Raw genomic sequence first — 16,399 nt, forward strand, 5'->3', positions numbered from 1 at the left:
AGAAAATCTCTGAGGAAGAGTAAGGGAGAGAATGTTGAAATTAAGAAGTTATGTAGAATACTCTGTAATTGTAATTAACTGCATTTTCATATCTTTACAGTAGTACAAAATATAGTCACTTGCAGAATTGGTTCAGATTGCTTAAGTACCATATATGTTTTAGTCCTTTATGTAAGTGTTTGGAAGTTACTTATGTTTATATGAAATGAAGCTATTAATACTTTTCTGCAGCAGTACTCCACACCAGGAAGGGCAAGACAAATACAAATCAAGGAATGGAGTTTTCCCACAGCTGCAGTGTGAAAAGACTGTAAACAATGGTTCCGTACACATGAATGGGTTTCTTTGCTATAGGAATGCCAAGTGGAATAACAATGGAGATGTGTAAAAAAGTTTCTTGAGGGGAAGTTGGATGACACCCTGTATGCATTGATTTTTTTGCCTCTTCTACTGCATTACATTCTTCTGCATTGTCTCATGTTCATAACATTAGGTTATCTCTAAGCAACTGCATGGTGAGGATGCTGTCTTTGTGTCAAGTTCGGTGTATCAAGTTCTAATGGCCTCATCTAAAGCTGTTTTAGTCAGTGAGCAGGCAAGCTCTGGGTTATTAAGGATCTTACAGTAAAATACAGAAAAGTTAAAAACTAGCCCCAGGAGGATTGGGTAATGTGGGCTGCTTCTCTTTCTTGCTTATATCAAATGCTTCTTGGTAAGCTCCTTGGGAAATTTCTATAATTTGTTTTCAATCATTACCACATGCCAGTTCAGCAAAGTACTGGAAGTAATCTCCCTTCATCTTCAGACAGAAGACTTTACTCTCTCTGAGAGCAGCTTGGCCTCCTGCTCCATCATGGCTTTCATTTAGGTGGCCAAGTCATCATAGTGCTCACCCTGCTCAGTCAGCTTTGCTTTCTGGATCAGCTCTGTCTTCTCCGTGGCGTGTGGGGGCTGGGTGGTGTGCCGGGATAGGTAAGGGGCCCAGCAGAGAGTGTGTGAGGCTCAGAGGGCAACAAGCAGCAGCCTGGACCAGAAAACGGCTTCCTTGATGGCCTTTCCCTATCTTCTGCGGCTGCGAGACTCCCACTGATCCACGATCTACGTAATGTTCTTAAGATAAAGGATAACTAGTTCTCAAGAGGATTTGACAGTGCCATTTGTCTCACATAGTTCATCCTAAATTAATCTGATGATTAAAGTGGCTTTCTCTGTTTGCTAAGGGCCTTTATCCAAAGGAAAATAAATTTCTTATATCTTTATGACAGGAAGTAGAAGTTAGGCTCCTTACTCTTCCTTGCAAACTGAGAGATAGGGGTTCTGTCTTCCTTGATGATTACATTTCAAAGAGGTGGCTCTTAGCCCAAATACCCTTAAAGGTATGTTCAATATGTCTCAAGTTGTAAAATTTGCAAGAGACTTATGTAACTTTTTAACAGATTGATATACATCTAAAAGGAGTAGAGTAAAAATTTATGCTTGTGCATTTTCTAAAGTATATATTCTGGGAAAAGCAGGGTCGGGGAGGAGGGTGAGAGGGTGGGGTGTGTGTGTCTGTGATGGGGTTGGGGAGGAGGGAGAAGAGGTGGAGTGTGTGTGTGTGATATGGTGGTTATTTTGTTCATATTACCTGGTGGGAGATACGATATGGCTAGATGCAGATCGAGAGAAAGGCCGGAAGAATTTCTGATATTTATTATACAAGCATACTTCGTTTTATTTTGCTTTACTTTATTGTACATTGCAGATTTTTTTTTATTTGCAAATTGAAGGTTTGTAGCAACCTTCCTTGAGCCAGTCTGTCAGTGCCATTTTCCCAAGAGCTTGTGCTCATTTTGTGTCTCTGTGTCACATTTTGGTAATTCTCACCGTATTTCAAACTTCATCATTATTATTATAACTGTTATGGTGATCTGTCATTAGGGATCTTTGATACTTTTGTAATTGTTTTGAGGCTCCATAAACCGTTCCCATGTAAGGTGCCTTTGTGTGTGTTCTGACTACTCCATTCGTTGGCCACTCCCCCATCTACTTCTCCTCGGGCCTCCCTATTCTCTGACACACAACAATATTGAAATTATGCCAATTATTAACCCTACAATGTCCTCTAAATGTTCAAGTGAAAGTGATACAGGCCTTTGTCTGATGAGCTGAAATGACCAATTCCTGAGACACTGGGTTTCAAAGAGAGAAAGAGTTTATTATTTGGTGTGAAGCAGATCAGATGGCCTAGCTGCCAAAAATTCTTGTTTCCCTGAGTCTAGGGAGTTCAAGGTTTTTATGGATTCCAACAACGGGAGATGAAGTCACTACAATTTCAATAGCAAGTGTAAGCAGAAATGGTAAAGGAGTAAAACTGCTGAAACCAGTTAATGATTTGTTCTGAGCCCAGTCACGTTCCTCCATTAGCATTAGGGGATTTGCCCTTACAAGTTTCTGAGTTAAAAAAAAAATAGATAAAGGGAGTATCAGCTTTTATAGTCCAAAGGCTTTTACAATCATTATCGAAGATCAGGACAGCTATTTCATAGTTCAGAGAATTCAGGTATTTCCATCTCTCTGCTCTAAAATACTAGAAAGAAAAAAAGGAATATTTGTATAATTATGATGAATTATACAAATAATGATTACTGAATCATTGTTCAGTAGTCATAATCATTTGTTAAATCCTAACTTTTCGGTTAGAAAAGGAAGACTACTACATGTCTCATTTTAAATTTAAAGCTAGAAATGATTAAGCTTAGGGGGCAAGGCATGTTGAAAGCCAAGATAGGTCAAAAGGTAATAAAGTTAGCAAAGTTTCGAGTATAAGGAAAAGTTCTTGAAGGAAATGAAAAGTGCTACTGCAGTGAATGCATGAATGATTAAAAAGCAGAACAGCCTTATTGCTGAGATGGAGAAAAGATGTAGTGTTCTGAGGTAGAAGATCAAACTAGCCACAATATTCCCTTAATCCAAAGCCTAGTCCACAGCAAGGACCTAACTCTTCAGTTTTATCAAAGCTGAGAGTGATGAGGAAGCTGCAGAAGAAAAGTTTGAAGCTAGCAGCAGAGATTGGTTCATGAGGTTTAAGGAAAGAAGCCATCTCCACAACACCGTGGAGTGGAGTGCACCATGAAGCAGCAAGTGCTGCAGGAAGTTATCCAGAAGCTCTAGCTAAGATAATTGGTGAAGGTGGCTGCAGTAAACAACAGATTTTCAGTGTAGGCAGAATGGCCTTCTATTGGAAAAATATGCCAACTGAGACGAAATAACCAGAGAGAAGTCAGTGCCCAGCTTCAAAGTTTGAAAGGACAGGCTGTCTCTTGTTAGGAGTTAATGCAGTTAATAACTTTTAAGTTAAACGAATGCTCGTTTACCATTCTAGAAATCCTAGGGCCCTAAATCGACCTTGCCTATACTCTATAAATGGAACAACAAAGCTTGGATGGTAGCACATCTGTTTATAAAATGGTTTACTGAATATTTTCAACCTCCTGTTCAGAAAAAAAGATTCCTTTCAAATATTACTGCTCTTTGATAATGTACCTGGTTACTCAAGAGCTCTGATGGAGATGTACGATGAGATTAATGTTTTTTATTCATAGCTGCTATATTAGGGTTCTCTAGAGAAACAGAACCAGCAGGATATATCAGTAAACAAGAGATTTATAAAAGTGTCTGACGCAACTGTGGGACCATAAGAGTCCAAAATCTGTAGGGCAGGCCACAAGCTGGCAGCTCCAATGAAGGTCCTCAACAAACTCCCAGGAGAGGCTGGCTGGCTTAAGTGAAAAGAGAGATTGTCTCTTATGAATTCTCCTTAAAAGCCTTTGGGTGATTAGATTAAGTATCACCTGTTGCAGAAGACACTCCCCTTAGCTGACTGCAGATGTAATAAGCTGTGGATGCAACCAACATGCTTATGATTTAAGTCCATGAAATGTCCTCACAGCAACAGATAGACCAGTGTTTGCTTGACCATACAACTGGGCACCATTACCTGGCCAAGTGGCACATGAACTTGACCATCACAGCTGCTAACACAATATCCATTTTACAGCCAATGGATTCGGTGTAATTTTTTAAAATTTATTTTATTTATTAAATGTACCAACATATAAACACAAACATTCTTACCATATGATCATTCCATTCTACATATATAATCAGTAATTCACAATATCATCACATAGTTGTATGTTCATCATCATGATCATTTCTTAGAACATTTGCATCAATTCAGAAAAAGAAATAAAAAGAAAACAGAAAAAAATTCATACATACCATACCCCTTACCCCTCCCTTTCATTGATTACTAGTATTTTAATCCACTAAATTTAGTTTAACATTTGTTCCCCCTAGTATTTATTTATTTTTGATCCATATGGATTATGGATTAATTTTGGCTTTCAAGACTCATTATTGAAGAAATACATTTTGTAAGGCTATGGTTATCACAGCTAGTGTTTCCTTTAATGGATGTGGGCAAAGTCAATTGAAATCTGGAAAAGTTCACCATTCTATATACCATTAAGAACATTCATGATGCATGAGAAGAGGTAAAAATGTCATCATAAATGGGTTTAGCAGAAGTTGATTCCAACCCTCACAGATGACCCTTAAGACTTCAGTGGATGAAATAACTGCAGATGTGGTGGAAATGGCAAGATAAATAGAGTTAGAGTGCAGCCTGAAGATGGAACTTAATTGCTATTGTCTCGTGATAGAACCTTAACAAATGAGGAGTTGCTTCTTATGGATAAACAAAGTAGTGTCTTGAGATGGAATCTGTTCTTGGTGAAGATGCTGGAACGTTGAAATGACAAGAGAGGATTTAGAATGTTACATGAACTTAGTTGATAAAACTCAGCAGGGTTTGAGAGGATTGACTCCAATTTTGAAAGAAATTCTGTGATAAATACTATCATACAGCATTGTAACAGAAAAATATTTTGTGAAAGAAAGAGGTAATGTGGCAAACTTCGTTATCTTATTTTAAGAAATTGCCATGGCCACTCCCTCATCAGTCAGCAGCCATCAGCATTGAAGCAAGACACTAACAGCAAAAAGATTATGACTTGCTGAGGGCTCATGATGATTAGCCCTTTTTAGCATTAAAGTTTTTTTAAATTAATAGATATACATTGTTTTTTAGACACAATGCTGATGTACACTTAGTGGACTGCAGTATAGTGTAAGCATAACTTTTATATGCACTGGTAAACCAAAAAACTGGTGTGGCTTGCTTTTTTGTGATACTTTCTTTCTTGCTGTGGTCTGAAACTGAACCCACAATACCTGTGAGATGTGTCTGTATTTATACATTATGAGTCCCAGATCACTGATTTGTCATTGAGTTTTGTGAATTTGTCTTTTATATCCTGTAGGAAGTATAAGGTGGAGTTATAAAACAAATATACAGTAGTACTGGCTTTTATATTTCACCATATCATTATTCTTACCAGAGATCTTTATGTCTTCATGGAGCTTTTATCTCATTATGTATTGTCCTTTCCTTTCAATCTGAAGAACTCCTTTTATCATCTCTTATAGAACTAGTCTACTGGTGATGCACTCTCTGGGAGTTTTTGTTTATCTAGGAATGTGTTAATCTCTCCTCTTTTTTTTTTTAGGTGTGTGGTCTGGTAGTTGAACCTGGTTCTTCCATATGGAAGGCAAGCATTCTACCACTGAACCACCCGTGTACCCTCTCTCCCTCATTTTTGAAAGGCAGTTTTTCTGGTTGACAGTTTTTTGCTTTCAGTTCTTTGAATATGTTATCTTACTGCCTTCTTGACTCCATGGTTTCTTATGAGAAATCAAAACATATTCTTATTGAGGCTTCCTTCTGTGTTACATGTTGCTTTTCTTTCATGATGTTCAGAATCCTGTCTTTTTCTTTGGCATTCAGCAGTTCATTTACAATGTGCTGTGGCATGGTGTGTTTAGATTTATCCTATTTTGAGTTAGTTGACCATTTTGGATTCATGCCTTTTGTTAAATTTGGGAAGTTTTCAATCGTTATTTCTTTGAATATTCTCTCTGCCCTTTTTTCTCTTTTTTCTCTTTCTGGGACTTCCACAATGTGGATATGGGTATGCTTGATGTTGTCCTACAGGTTCCTCAGGTTTTATTTATGTTTCTTCTTTCTCAGACTGGATGATGTCAGTTGTCTTATCTTCCAGTTCATATTATTTCTTTACCTTCTCCAGTCTGCTGTTGAACCCCTGTAGGAAATTTTTAATTTTTTAATTTCTTTTCTCACTGGATTTTTAGGTCTCTGTATTTCATCTTAGAGGCTTTCCTCAGATGTGTGGTCTGTTTGTTTACTCATTATTAACACTGGAAAATCAGAAAGCTGATGGCAGTCCTAAATATATAGATCGAATTTTGGCAATAGAATCTCTGATGCTATCTTGAGGTGCTTGCACTTGAAGTATTCACACATTTCCTGCTGAAGACTTCCTGTCACCTGCTTTGTGGGTGAAGGCTAGCCTATGAGCATTAGGAAAAACTTTCTGGGTGACAGGTAGAGATGGAAAATGAGGATGTGTTGTGAGGATGTATTCACCTCACCCTCTGTTTAGCATAGTACTCCTACGCCCTATTCGGCCTAATGTTCCACAGTCCGGATAGTTTCTCTTTGACCCATTCCAGAGGTGAAACCTACCATTTTTTGCAGAGGTAGAGCTGTGGTGAGCAGGAATGGAATCTGGGTTCCATTGATGTTTTGAGACAGTCTTTTCCATTACTCCTCCTTTTATCCTCTTTGCATATTTCATCCCTCCTTTGAGAACTACCTGGTAAGGTAAGTGCCTATGTCATTCAGGGGATTTATGATATAAATTAACTCTCAGATTTTCCTCTGGCCTAGATGTCACTTTTCTTGGATACCCTTGAGCCATTTTACTACCTTTTGCAAAATGTAACTGCTCGTTTCCCTATCAATTATTTCTTACTTGTGCCTTTATACCTCTTTATACAACTCTTTTCTTCTCATTTTAGTGGAATTTTTCAGGGGGGGAAGTGGATGATATGTTCAGTCTGTTCTCTTCACCTAGAAATCTGCCGTCCTCTTTTAGGTTTCCCATTTTACCTTGAGTTTCAGGAAGATCATAAGCACATTTAAAATGAAATTATATCAGATAAACACTATGGTTAATTTATTTTTTGTTTTGGTCCTGAAGTCTTTATTTTGTTTATCATTACACTAACCAATTTTCTGCATATTTTATTTGAAATTGCTTCTAATCCTTTGGAAGTGGAGGTTAGCAAAAACTCAATAAATGAGTGAAACCAGTTTTTTCTCATGTAATCTCATTTCTCGTATACCTGCATAAACCTTTCTCATTGTCATTTTCTTTTGTATTTCTTAATTGTGCACACCTTATTTCTTTGTTTATTCACCTACTTCTTTCAAAGGGTCTGAGTGCCTTGGTTCCCTATATTAAATTACTGATGGCCTAGGCACTCAGAATTGGGACAGTACAAGCAGAAGTGAAACCTCAAGAAGAATGGATGCTTAATGAAAGAGATACTCTCTTTGAACTTCAGCTTATCTCTGGACTCTGTTGTCATAATACAGGGGAAACATATTTTAATTATTTAAAAGTGGAAAGTGCACTGATTCATCAGGAAGGTAAACCTTTTCCTAGACCTGATTTCTGGAAGAAGAAGTTGTTCTTGGGGATGTATAGACAACTCTGTCTTTGATAGGGTTGTCTTCAGTGGAGATGCTTTTGGGTTTGCAAGGGCTCATGAGTCCTCTCAGTTCAAGTGGGTTGTATGTTCTTCATCTACTTTTCTATAACTGTTAACTCTCCCAGCTAGTGGGGATTTTAATAGTTCAAGGGCTTATTCCAAAGTTCCTCCTTGAGCATCTGAGTGCTGTGACTAGAGAATATGTTTCTTCACTGTAGTGCCTGTGCTGGGACGATGGGAGTGCTTCAGTCCTGTGGTCTCCCTAGGGACCCATGAGATATGTGCCTCCACTGCCTTCTAGGACTCCTACCCCCCCCCCCTCCCCGCCGTGAAAAGCCTGTTCAGATGCTGGGAGGTCAGTGTGGGTGTTGCTGTTGTCTCAAGGGATCTGAGGCTGTGCGGCTGATGACTATGTTGATCTCCAGACCAATACGAGCCAGAGATGCAACGCAAACACAAGTCTTTGCTCTCACCAACACATAGGAAGCTGTGCTAGTATATAAGAGATTGTTGGGAGACAACTTTATTTTCCATTCAACTATATGGCAACATGTTGCTTAATTGGATGCTTAATACAGTACCCTTTGAATTATTTTCATTCATGCAATTGTCTTCTAGTTACTTAAAGGAAAACCCTTAATTATGGAAAATTTCAAACATACCTTAAAGTAGAAAAAATAGTATAATGAATAGTATAGTAAAAGAATGAGTCATGCATGCTGGGTGATTTTATTGAAACATTGTTTTTATTTTAAATTTGGTTTCAGAGCATGAAAATGATGAATTTTTCTCTCCGTTTAGGAAATGGGCTGCTAAGTTTTGACTTAACGGTTTTGTCTTAAAAACTTTATATGATGTTTACAGAGAAGAATTGTGACATGGTGATTAGAAGTGATCTTCTTTGTGTGTGTTACTCATCTGGGTGACCTTAAGCAAGTTACTTAACCTTAACCACTCTCTGCCTCAGTTTACTCATCCATACCTCCCAATGGCTGATATGGGAATTGCCTGAAGTAATACATATGAAGTGTTTAAACTTTTTTTTGGCACATGTGAAGTAGGCCCTTGAGTGTTTCCTATCATTATCATCCATTATATCAGCATGACAACAAGTCATGTCCACAGTATTGAGAGGTTTGATGTTTTCTGTCTTATTTTCTAGATGTGAATGAACTAAAGGAATGTCTTTCTGTGCTGGTTAAAGAACAGCAAACTCTGGCCATTCAGTCAGCCACAACCACTCTTTCAGCCACGAGACTCAAGCAGAGGCTAGTTATCTTGGAAAGATACTTCATTGCCTTGAATAGAACTGTTTTTCAGGAGAATGTCAAGGTTAAGTGGAAAAGCAGCAGTATTTCTCTACCTCCTGTGGACAAAAAAAGGTAATAAGATGATGAAAGGAAGAGAATCATGATGCCAGCTAAACACACAGTTGAGCCTATGTGCTACATATGAATTCTATTTTTTATGGGTCTCCTTGTTTAAGGTACTTGTTTAAGACACAGCATAGCTGGGAAGGGTTTTCCGTATAGTCTTCTTTCTACCTTGTGAAATCCTGTGTTTTCTCTCTTTTTCTTTTATTAGAGAAGTTGTGGGTTTATGGAACAATCATGAATAAAATACAGGGTTCCCAAATAGTACACCACCAACACTTTGCATTGGTATAGAATGTCCATTACAATTGATGATAGCACGTTTTCACAGTGATACCACTAATCAGAGTCCATGATAGAACCCAGGACTCAACATTTGTGTAGTATAGTTCAACGGTTTTTTAAAAAAAAATTTTATTTTTAAACTTTTTTTGTTGTGTAATATAAGATATATACAAAGCAAAGAAATAAAAAAGCAACAGTTTTCAAAGCAGTGTTCAACAGGTAGTTACAGGACAGAGGGTTTTTCATGAGCTACCATATGATCCACTTATGTTTTTTCTTCTAGCTGCTCCAGAATAAATGAGGCTAGAGGGCTTAAATATTTTTTTTATCATCACAATTGACTTTTTCATTCTTTTTTTTGTGAAAAATAACATATATGCAAAAAAGCTATTTCAAAGCACAGCACCACAATTAGTTGTAGAACATATTTTAGAATTTGACGTGGATTACAATTTCCCAATTTCAGGTTTTTACTTCTAGCTGCTTTAAGATATTGGAGACTAAAAAGAGATATCAATTTAATGATTCAGCATTCATATTCATTTGTTAAATCCTATCTTCTCTATATAACTCTGCCACTGTCTTTGATCTTTCCATCCCTTGCTTTAGGGATGTTTGAGCTATGGCAATTCTAAATTTTTCATATTGAAAGAGTCTATCACTAATATGGGGTAGGGAGATGGCTGGGCTAGGTTTCAGGACTTACCTGGACCGAGGACCCATCTGGAGGTTGTAGATTTCTAGAAAGTTAACTCTAGTACATGGAACCCTTGTGGAATATTATATGTTGCCCTAGGTGTTCTTTTGGATTGGCTAGAATGGTTCTGGTTGGAGGTTGGCAGGTTATGATAGGTAGTAGGGTCTAACTGAAGCTTGCATAAGAGCAACCTCCTGAGTAGCCTCTCGACTCTATTTGAACTCTCTCTTCCACTGATACTCCCGTGTCGCTGGGGAGACTTTCACCCCTGGATGTCATGTTCCATGTAGGGGGGAGGGCAATGATTTCACTTGTAGAGTTGGGCTTAGAGAGACTGAGGCCACATCTGAGCAACAAAAGAGGTCCTCCAGAAGTAACTCTTAGGCATGCCTATAGGTAGTCTAAGTTTCTCCACCACCTACGTAAGCTTTACAAGAGTAAGCCTCATGACTGGGGGCATGGCCTATTGATTTGGGTGTCCTAAATATTCAGTGTGTTTTTTTAAAAAAAATATTTCTCAGTTACTGTATATATAATCTAACATTTCCCCGTTTAGTCACATTCAGATATATATTTCACTCCTGTTAATTACTTGCAATAATATTGTGCTACCATACTGCCATCCATTACTAAAACATTTCCATGTTCCAAATAGGAGCCCTGTACATTAAGCCTTAGCTTCCCATTCCTTATTCCCCATCCCTTGGTAACCTATATGTTAGATTCTGACTCTATGAATTTGCTAATGCTAATTGTATCAAAACAGTGAGATCATACATTTGTCCTTTTGTGTCTGGCTTATGTGACCCAACATATGGTCTATCTTGGTGAATGATTCATGTGTTCTCAAGATTATGTAATCTCTTTTCATTTTTAGAACGTTTGCATCACTCTAGAAAAAGAAAGAAAATGAAAAGAAAAAACTCATAATCTCATGCCCCTTACCCCTCCCTCTCATTGACCATTTGTATTTTAATCTACCCATTTTTTTTTTTTACCCCTATCCCTCCCTCACCACTTTTATTTATTTTTTTACTCATCTATCCATACCCTGGAAAAAAAGGAGCATCACACAGGGTTTTCACATTGTAAAAGCTTGCACACATGGTCGCATTGTAAAAACTATATATTTATACAGTCATCTTCAAGAATCAAAGCTCCTTAAATACAGTTCAGGAGTTTCAGTTACTTTCCTCTAGCCACTCCAATACACTATAAATTGAAAAGGGATATGATGCATAACAGTAACCTCCAGAATAGCCTCTCAACTCTGAAATCTCCCAGCCACTGTAACTTAATTTATCTCATTTCTCTTTTCCCCCTTTTGGTGAAGAAGACTTTGTCAGTCCCATGATGTCTGGTCCAGGCTTATCCCAGAAGTCCTGTCTTACATTACCAGGGATATTCACACCCCTGGGAGTCATGTCCCACGTAGCAAGGGAGGACAGTGAGTTTACCTGCTTTGTTGGCTTAGAGAGAGGCCAGATCTGAGCACCAAAAGAGGTTCATCTTAAGCATAATTTTAAATAGGCTTAGTTCTCCGTTGTATGAAAAAGTTTCATAGGGGCAAACCCCAAAATTTAAGACTCAGCTTGTTGAATTGGTTGTCACCATTGCTTGTGAGAATATCAGGAATACCTTAAATGGGGAAGTTTAATGTTTCCTTCTTTTCCCCTGTCTCCCAAAGGGACTCTGCAAATACTTCTTATTCATTGACTATATTACTCTGGAATGTATTGGGGCATCACACTAACGTATACAAGCCAACAAGATTTATTTAAAAATCCATGTAATTATGGTCTTCAAATAAACTGACCATACAAATTAAATTTGATAATACGCTATGCAAAATATAAGTTTCGTACCAAATAAACATCTCTTCCTTTGGTCTCACATAGAAGTTGAAGTTTTAAAATATGGACCATATCATCTTTTACCCTGTATTCTGACTTACCTTAGTTCTATCCAGATTAGCTTCATCCATATTGCTCGTTGAAGTTTGATCACTTTTTCAGCTTTTTTTTTTAACAATTGTTGTGTGGGGTAATGCTGACTTTCATAGCTTTGGAGCTCTAACTCTGAGTCTCACATGTCACATAAATACCTGAAGTTCCAGGTTATACACAAATAGCTCAGTATCTCAGAATTTTAAAATAACAGTTACAAGTCCAGAACAGATGTGACTGCTGTAAGAGTTTACAATCTAGGACCCTTTACAACAGGCCCCAACCCAATAACCCATGCTCTCGACTTTACTTCTCAGAGTTTGTATATTAAAGTTAGTCCATATGTGTGAGGCATGATAATATTTGTTTTTTGTTTCTAACATTTCATTCAACATACTGTCCTCAAGATTCACTCACCTAGTTGCATGCCTCCCAACTTCATTCCTTTTTGCAGCCTCACAGTAGTCCATTGTATATATGCACCACAGATTCCCCTTCCATTCTTCACTGGTTGTACCCTTAGACCACTTCCATCTATTGTGAGTTGTGATCACTGCCGCCATAAACACCAGTGTGCAAATGTCCATTCAAGTCCCCACTCTTGGTTCCTCCAGGTATATACCTAGCAACAGGGTTGCAGTATTTGACAACCCCACCCCTAGCCTCCTGTGAAACTACCGCCTTGCTATCCAGAGGGGCTGCACTTCTCAGCTCCCCTACCAACAGTGAATAGGTACATCTCTTTCCCCACATTTTCTCCAGCACTTTTTTCTCGCTGTTCATTTTTTTTTTAATATTATTTTTTGTTTTCTCTCTGTTCATTTTTAAACAGTTTTATTCACACATTATACAATCCAACCTAAGTAAAAAAAAATCAGTGTTTCCTGGTATAATTACATAGTCATGCCTTTGCCAACACAATCTATATAAGACGTTTCCTTTTCTTCCACAGAAAATATCCCATACCCCTTCCCCATGTCCTCCACTTGTTGACATTTAGTTTTGGCATATGCCTTTGCTACACTCAGTGGAAGCATACTGCAGTGTTACTGCTGAATAAAGATTCTAGTTTGTACTGATTGTAGTTTTTCCTGTATGCCATTCCATTTTCAATACATTGTACTGTTGATGTTCATTTGTTCTCCCTCATGCAACAATGGTCTTATGTGTACATTTAATCACCATCATTGTCTACTGTAAGCATTCCTAAGTTATGCCATCTCAGTCTTTATTCTCTGTCTTTCCTTCTGGTGTCATATGTGTCCCCAGCTGTTTTCCATCAACTATACTCACATTTTTTCATTCAGTATACTTATATTATTGTGCTACTTACTATCAGATAGTATTGTGCTATCCATTTCTGAGTTTTCACATTCAGTCCTGTTGCCTATTCTGTTAAGTAGTAGTTTTAAAAACAAAGTAAACCAAAGTGACTGATGAGCAATCCTGCCTGATTGGTAATATCAAGTAGCTCTGTTCCGTCTTTCCCTTTTGACTGGAGAGTGAGTGACCATCTGTGACAGTCATTATTTATAGAGTAGGTTCTGCATACGTGAGTGATAGATTTTAAGATTCTTCAAACACTGTTGCATGTTTGTGAAATCAAACTGATTCCACAAGATGCAGAAGAGCTGGGAGCCAAACTGAATTTTCTATTTACTTTTTCCTTTGTGATGAAATGTGTGGATTAATTAATTTCAAATCTCTTCTATTAAATGGAGGAAATTCCTAAAAATTTTTTAAACCTTTTTTTTTGAGATAATTGTAGATTCATATGTAGTTTTAAGAAATAGAAGGGAGATTCTATATACCCAACTTCTTTCAGTCATAGTATCTAACAGTGCCATAACTAGTGTACTGACATTGATACAGTCCATCTACTTTATTTAGATTTTCCCAGTTTTTACATGCTTACATGTGTGTCTCTGTATGTACTTTTGTATTTCTGTGCAATTTTTTTTCACATGTGTAGACTCATGTCACCACTTCCACAGTGGTGGAACTGAGATAGAGAACAAGGATCCCTAGAACTACCCTTATATAGCCACATCCACCATCTTTCTCCTGTCCTGTTCCTAACCCCTGGAAACCGCTTAACTTTTCTCCTTCTCCATTATATATCCTTTGGAGATTGGCTTTTTTCTCTCAGAAAAACTCCTTTGAGATCCATCTAAGTTGCTTTGTTTATCAATTGTCTATGTCTTTTTATTGCTAAAAAACTTTCCATGGGATGGATGTAGCAGTTTGTTGAACCAGCTGCCTGCTGAAGGACCTAAAGGTTGTTTCCAGTTTGGGCATATTGTGAATAAAACTGCTGTGACTATTTGTATACAGGATTTTACATGATCATAAATTTCATTTCTTTGGGATAGGTGTCTAATGTGTGATTGCTGGTTGTTTTTTAGGTTTGTAAGAAACTACCATACTCTTTCAGTGTATCAATACTGTTTTATAGTCTCACCAGTGGCTCTCTACAGATGTTTAAGGAAAAAAAGAAATAGCAATAGCCGACCCATAGCTAGTTTCACAAAAAAGGTAAAACTCACCATTAGCCAGTAAGCTGAGAAGTGAGGAAAAGGAATCTACAGAAACTTAGGACCACAATGAGATATCACTGCATACACAGAAGGAACAAAATGAAAGATGGTGACAATGCAAAACATTGGTGAAAATGTGGAGAAACTGGATCCTTGAGACTATTTAATGATCATATTCCAAGTCATGTAAAATTCTTTATAAATATCATATTTTTTGTGTGAAGGAAAAGATCTTTTCCTTTACAAATAAAAAGACAAAAATCACTTAAGATCCTACCATATAAAGAAAACCCTTGATAATGTTGTGGTGTAAATCTTACCCTGTTATTTATCTTGGTTTAGCATTTGCGTATCTCTTAACTGCAAGTTATCACAGTCCCCATGTATGTTGTCCACAGTTCCCGACCAACAGGCAAAGGGGTTGAAGGACTTGCAAGAGTTGGATCCCGAGCAGCTCTTTCTTTTGCTTTTGCCTTCTTACGCAGAGCCTGGCGATCAGGTAATGTGCATCATTTAAAACTATACCAGCATGTGGTTGTGTTTCCCTAATCCTCCAGGAGATGGGTTTATTCTTACTTCTGCCACCATATGCCCTTGGGCCAACCTAGTAAGCTCTTTGGGCCTCATTTTTCTTATCTGTAAATGAGAAGGTTTGGAATGTTTGGTTTTTCCACTCCATGCTTCTTAAAGAACAAAAAAAGAGTATGTATATACACTTCCTCTAGTAAACAGTATAGTGGCATGCCTGTAGTCCTGATATATTTTATAGAAAGGCGAGAAGTTAGAGCTCTAAATTACATGGTTGACTTTGAGGCAGTTGCCTTAAGGTTTAGTCTTTTGAGTATGGAAGCATATTATTGAGGGGAAAGCAAGGGATTAAGCCTATAACTGAAGTATGGGAGGAATCCTTTGGAGAGCGAAACTTTCCTGGGATGTGCCTCTGACTGGTGTGTGTGCCCAGGTGAGGACGCGGATCTCTGCAGCGAGCTACTGCAGGAGTCCCTGGATGCCCTGAGAGCTCTTCCTGAGGCTTCTCTCTTCGATGAGAGTGCAGTGTCCTCTGTGTGGTTGGAGGTGGTGGAAAGAGCAACCAGGTTCCTTAGGTCCGTTGTGACAGGGTAAGTGCTCACATTTCACATCTTATTGCATGAACAGCTATAACATGTTTGAGAGTTTTCTCTTAGAGCTGAGAAATTTAGTAGGTTGTTTTCTGGTGTGTTTCCAGTATCTGGTTAGCTCTGTGGGTTCGGGTTTTGGTTTTCAGCTTTCTAAAATGATTTGATTTAAGATATTCTGATTTGAACCCAGGAAGCTGTCATATTGAATAGAATGGAGAATTAAAGGTACTTTTTGCAATTTAATTTTTTCATATATTTTATGATTTGGTAGTATACATTCAAAAAGTGTTAGAGTATATATTATTTGTTTATTGAGGAAAATGAGAATGCCACTGTAATGAATGCTGAATGGCACTATATTTGAAGTTTTAATAGAAAACATCAGATTAAATAGTTTCCTTCATTTAAGCTTTAAGCCTGGAGCTAGCCTTTTGTATTCTGAATACTTTGTGAATCAATTTTTCTGTCTGGAAAATCATGAACTCTGGTGTTAGATGCTATGCATTTTTCTTACACTTTTTAAAATAAAAAAATAGCATATACTCAATCCAAAATTCAGCAGGATAAACACAGAGTTAAAATGAGTCCCATTCACATTCCACTATGGAAGGTCACAACTCTGCCTTCTTCCAATAATCAGGAATATCTGTGCTTTCTATGTCCCTAGACTCTGAGATATGTCTGGAAGTAATGCTTAAGACATCAACTATAGAGTTTTGAGGCTGGAACCCTGAAAAAATAGGCCTGGAATTAGTTTCAAAAA

At 37.7% G+C, this 16,399-nt stretch overlaps 1 protein-coding gene across 4 annotated transcripts in view; it reads left to right on the top strand.

The window, feature by feature from the left end:
• The window catches only part of HERC2 (HECT and RLD domain containing E3 ubiquitin protein ligase 2), a 277,180-nt gene that overhangs the window by 60,336 nt on the left and 200,445 nt on the right, over positions 1-16,399 (top strand). For all 4 annotated transcript variants that reach the window (XM_077123972.1, XM_077123973.1, XM_077123974.1 and 1 more), the window contains exons 5-7: positions 8,843-9,062; positions 14,917-15,017; positions 15,480-15,636. In XM_077123972.1, the coding sequence (XP_076980087.1) occupies positions 8,843-9,062; positions 14,917-15,017; positions 15,480-15,636 (478 nt within the window). The remainder of the gene's footprint in view (positions 1-8,842; positions 9,063-14,916; positions 15,018-15,479; positions 15,637-16,399) is intronic.

Source organism: Tamandua tetradactyla, chromosome 12 (assembly GCF_023851605.1).
Source record: "Tamandua tetradactyla isolate mTamTet1 chromosome 12, mTamTet1.pri, whole genome shotgun sequence".
Lineage (NCBI taxonomy): Eukaryota > Metazoa > Chordata > Mammalia > Pilosa > Myrmecophagidae > Tamandua > Tamandua tetradactyla.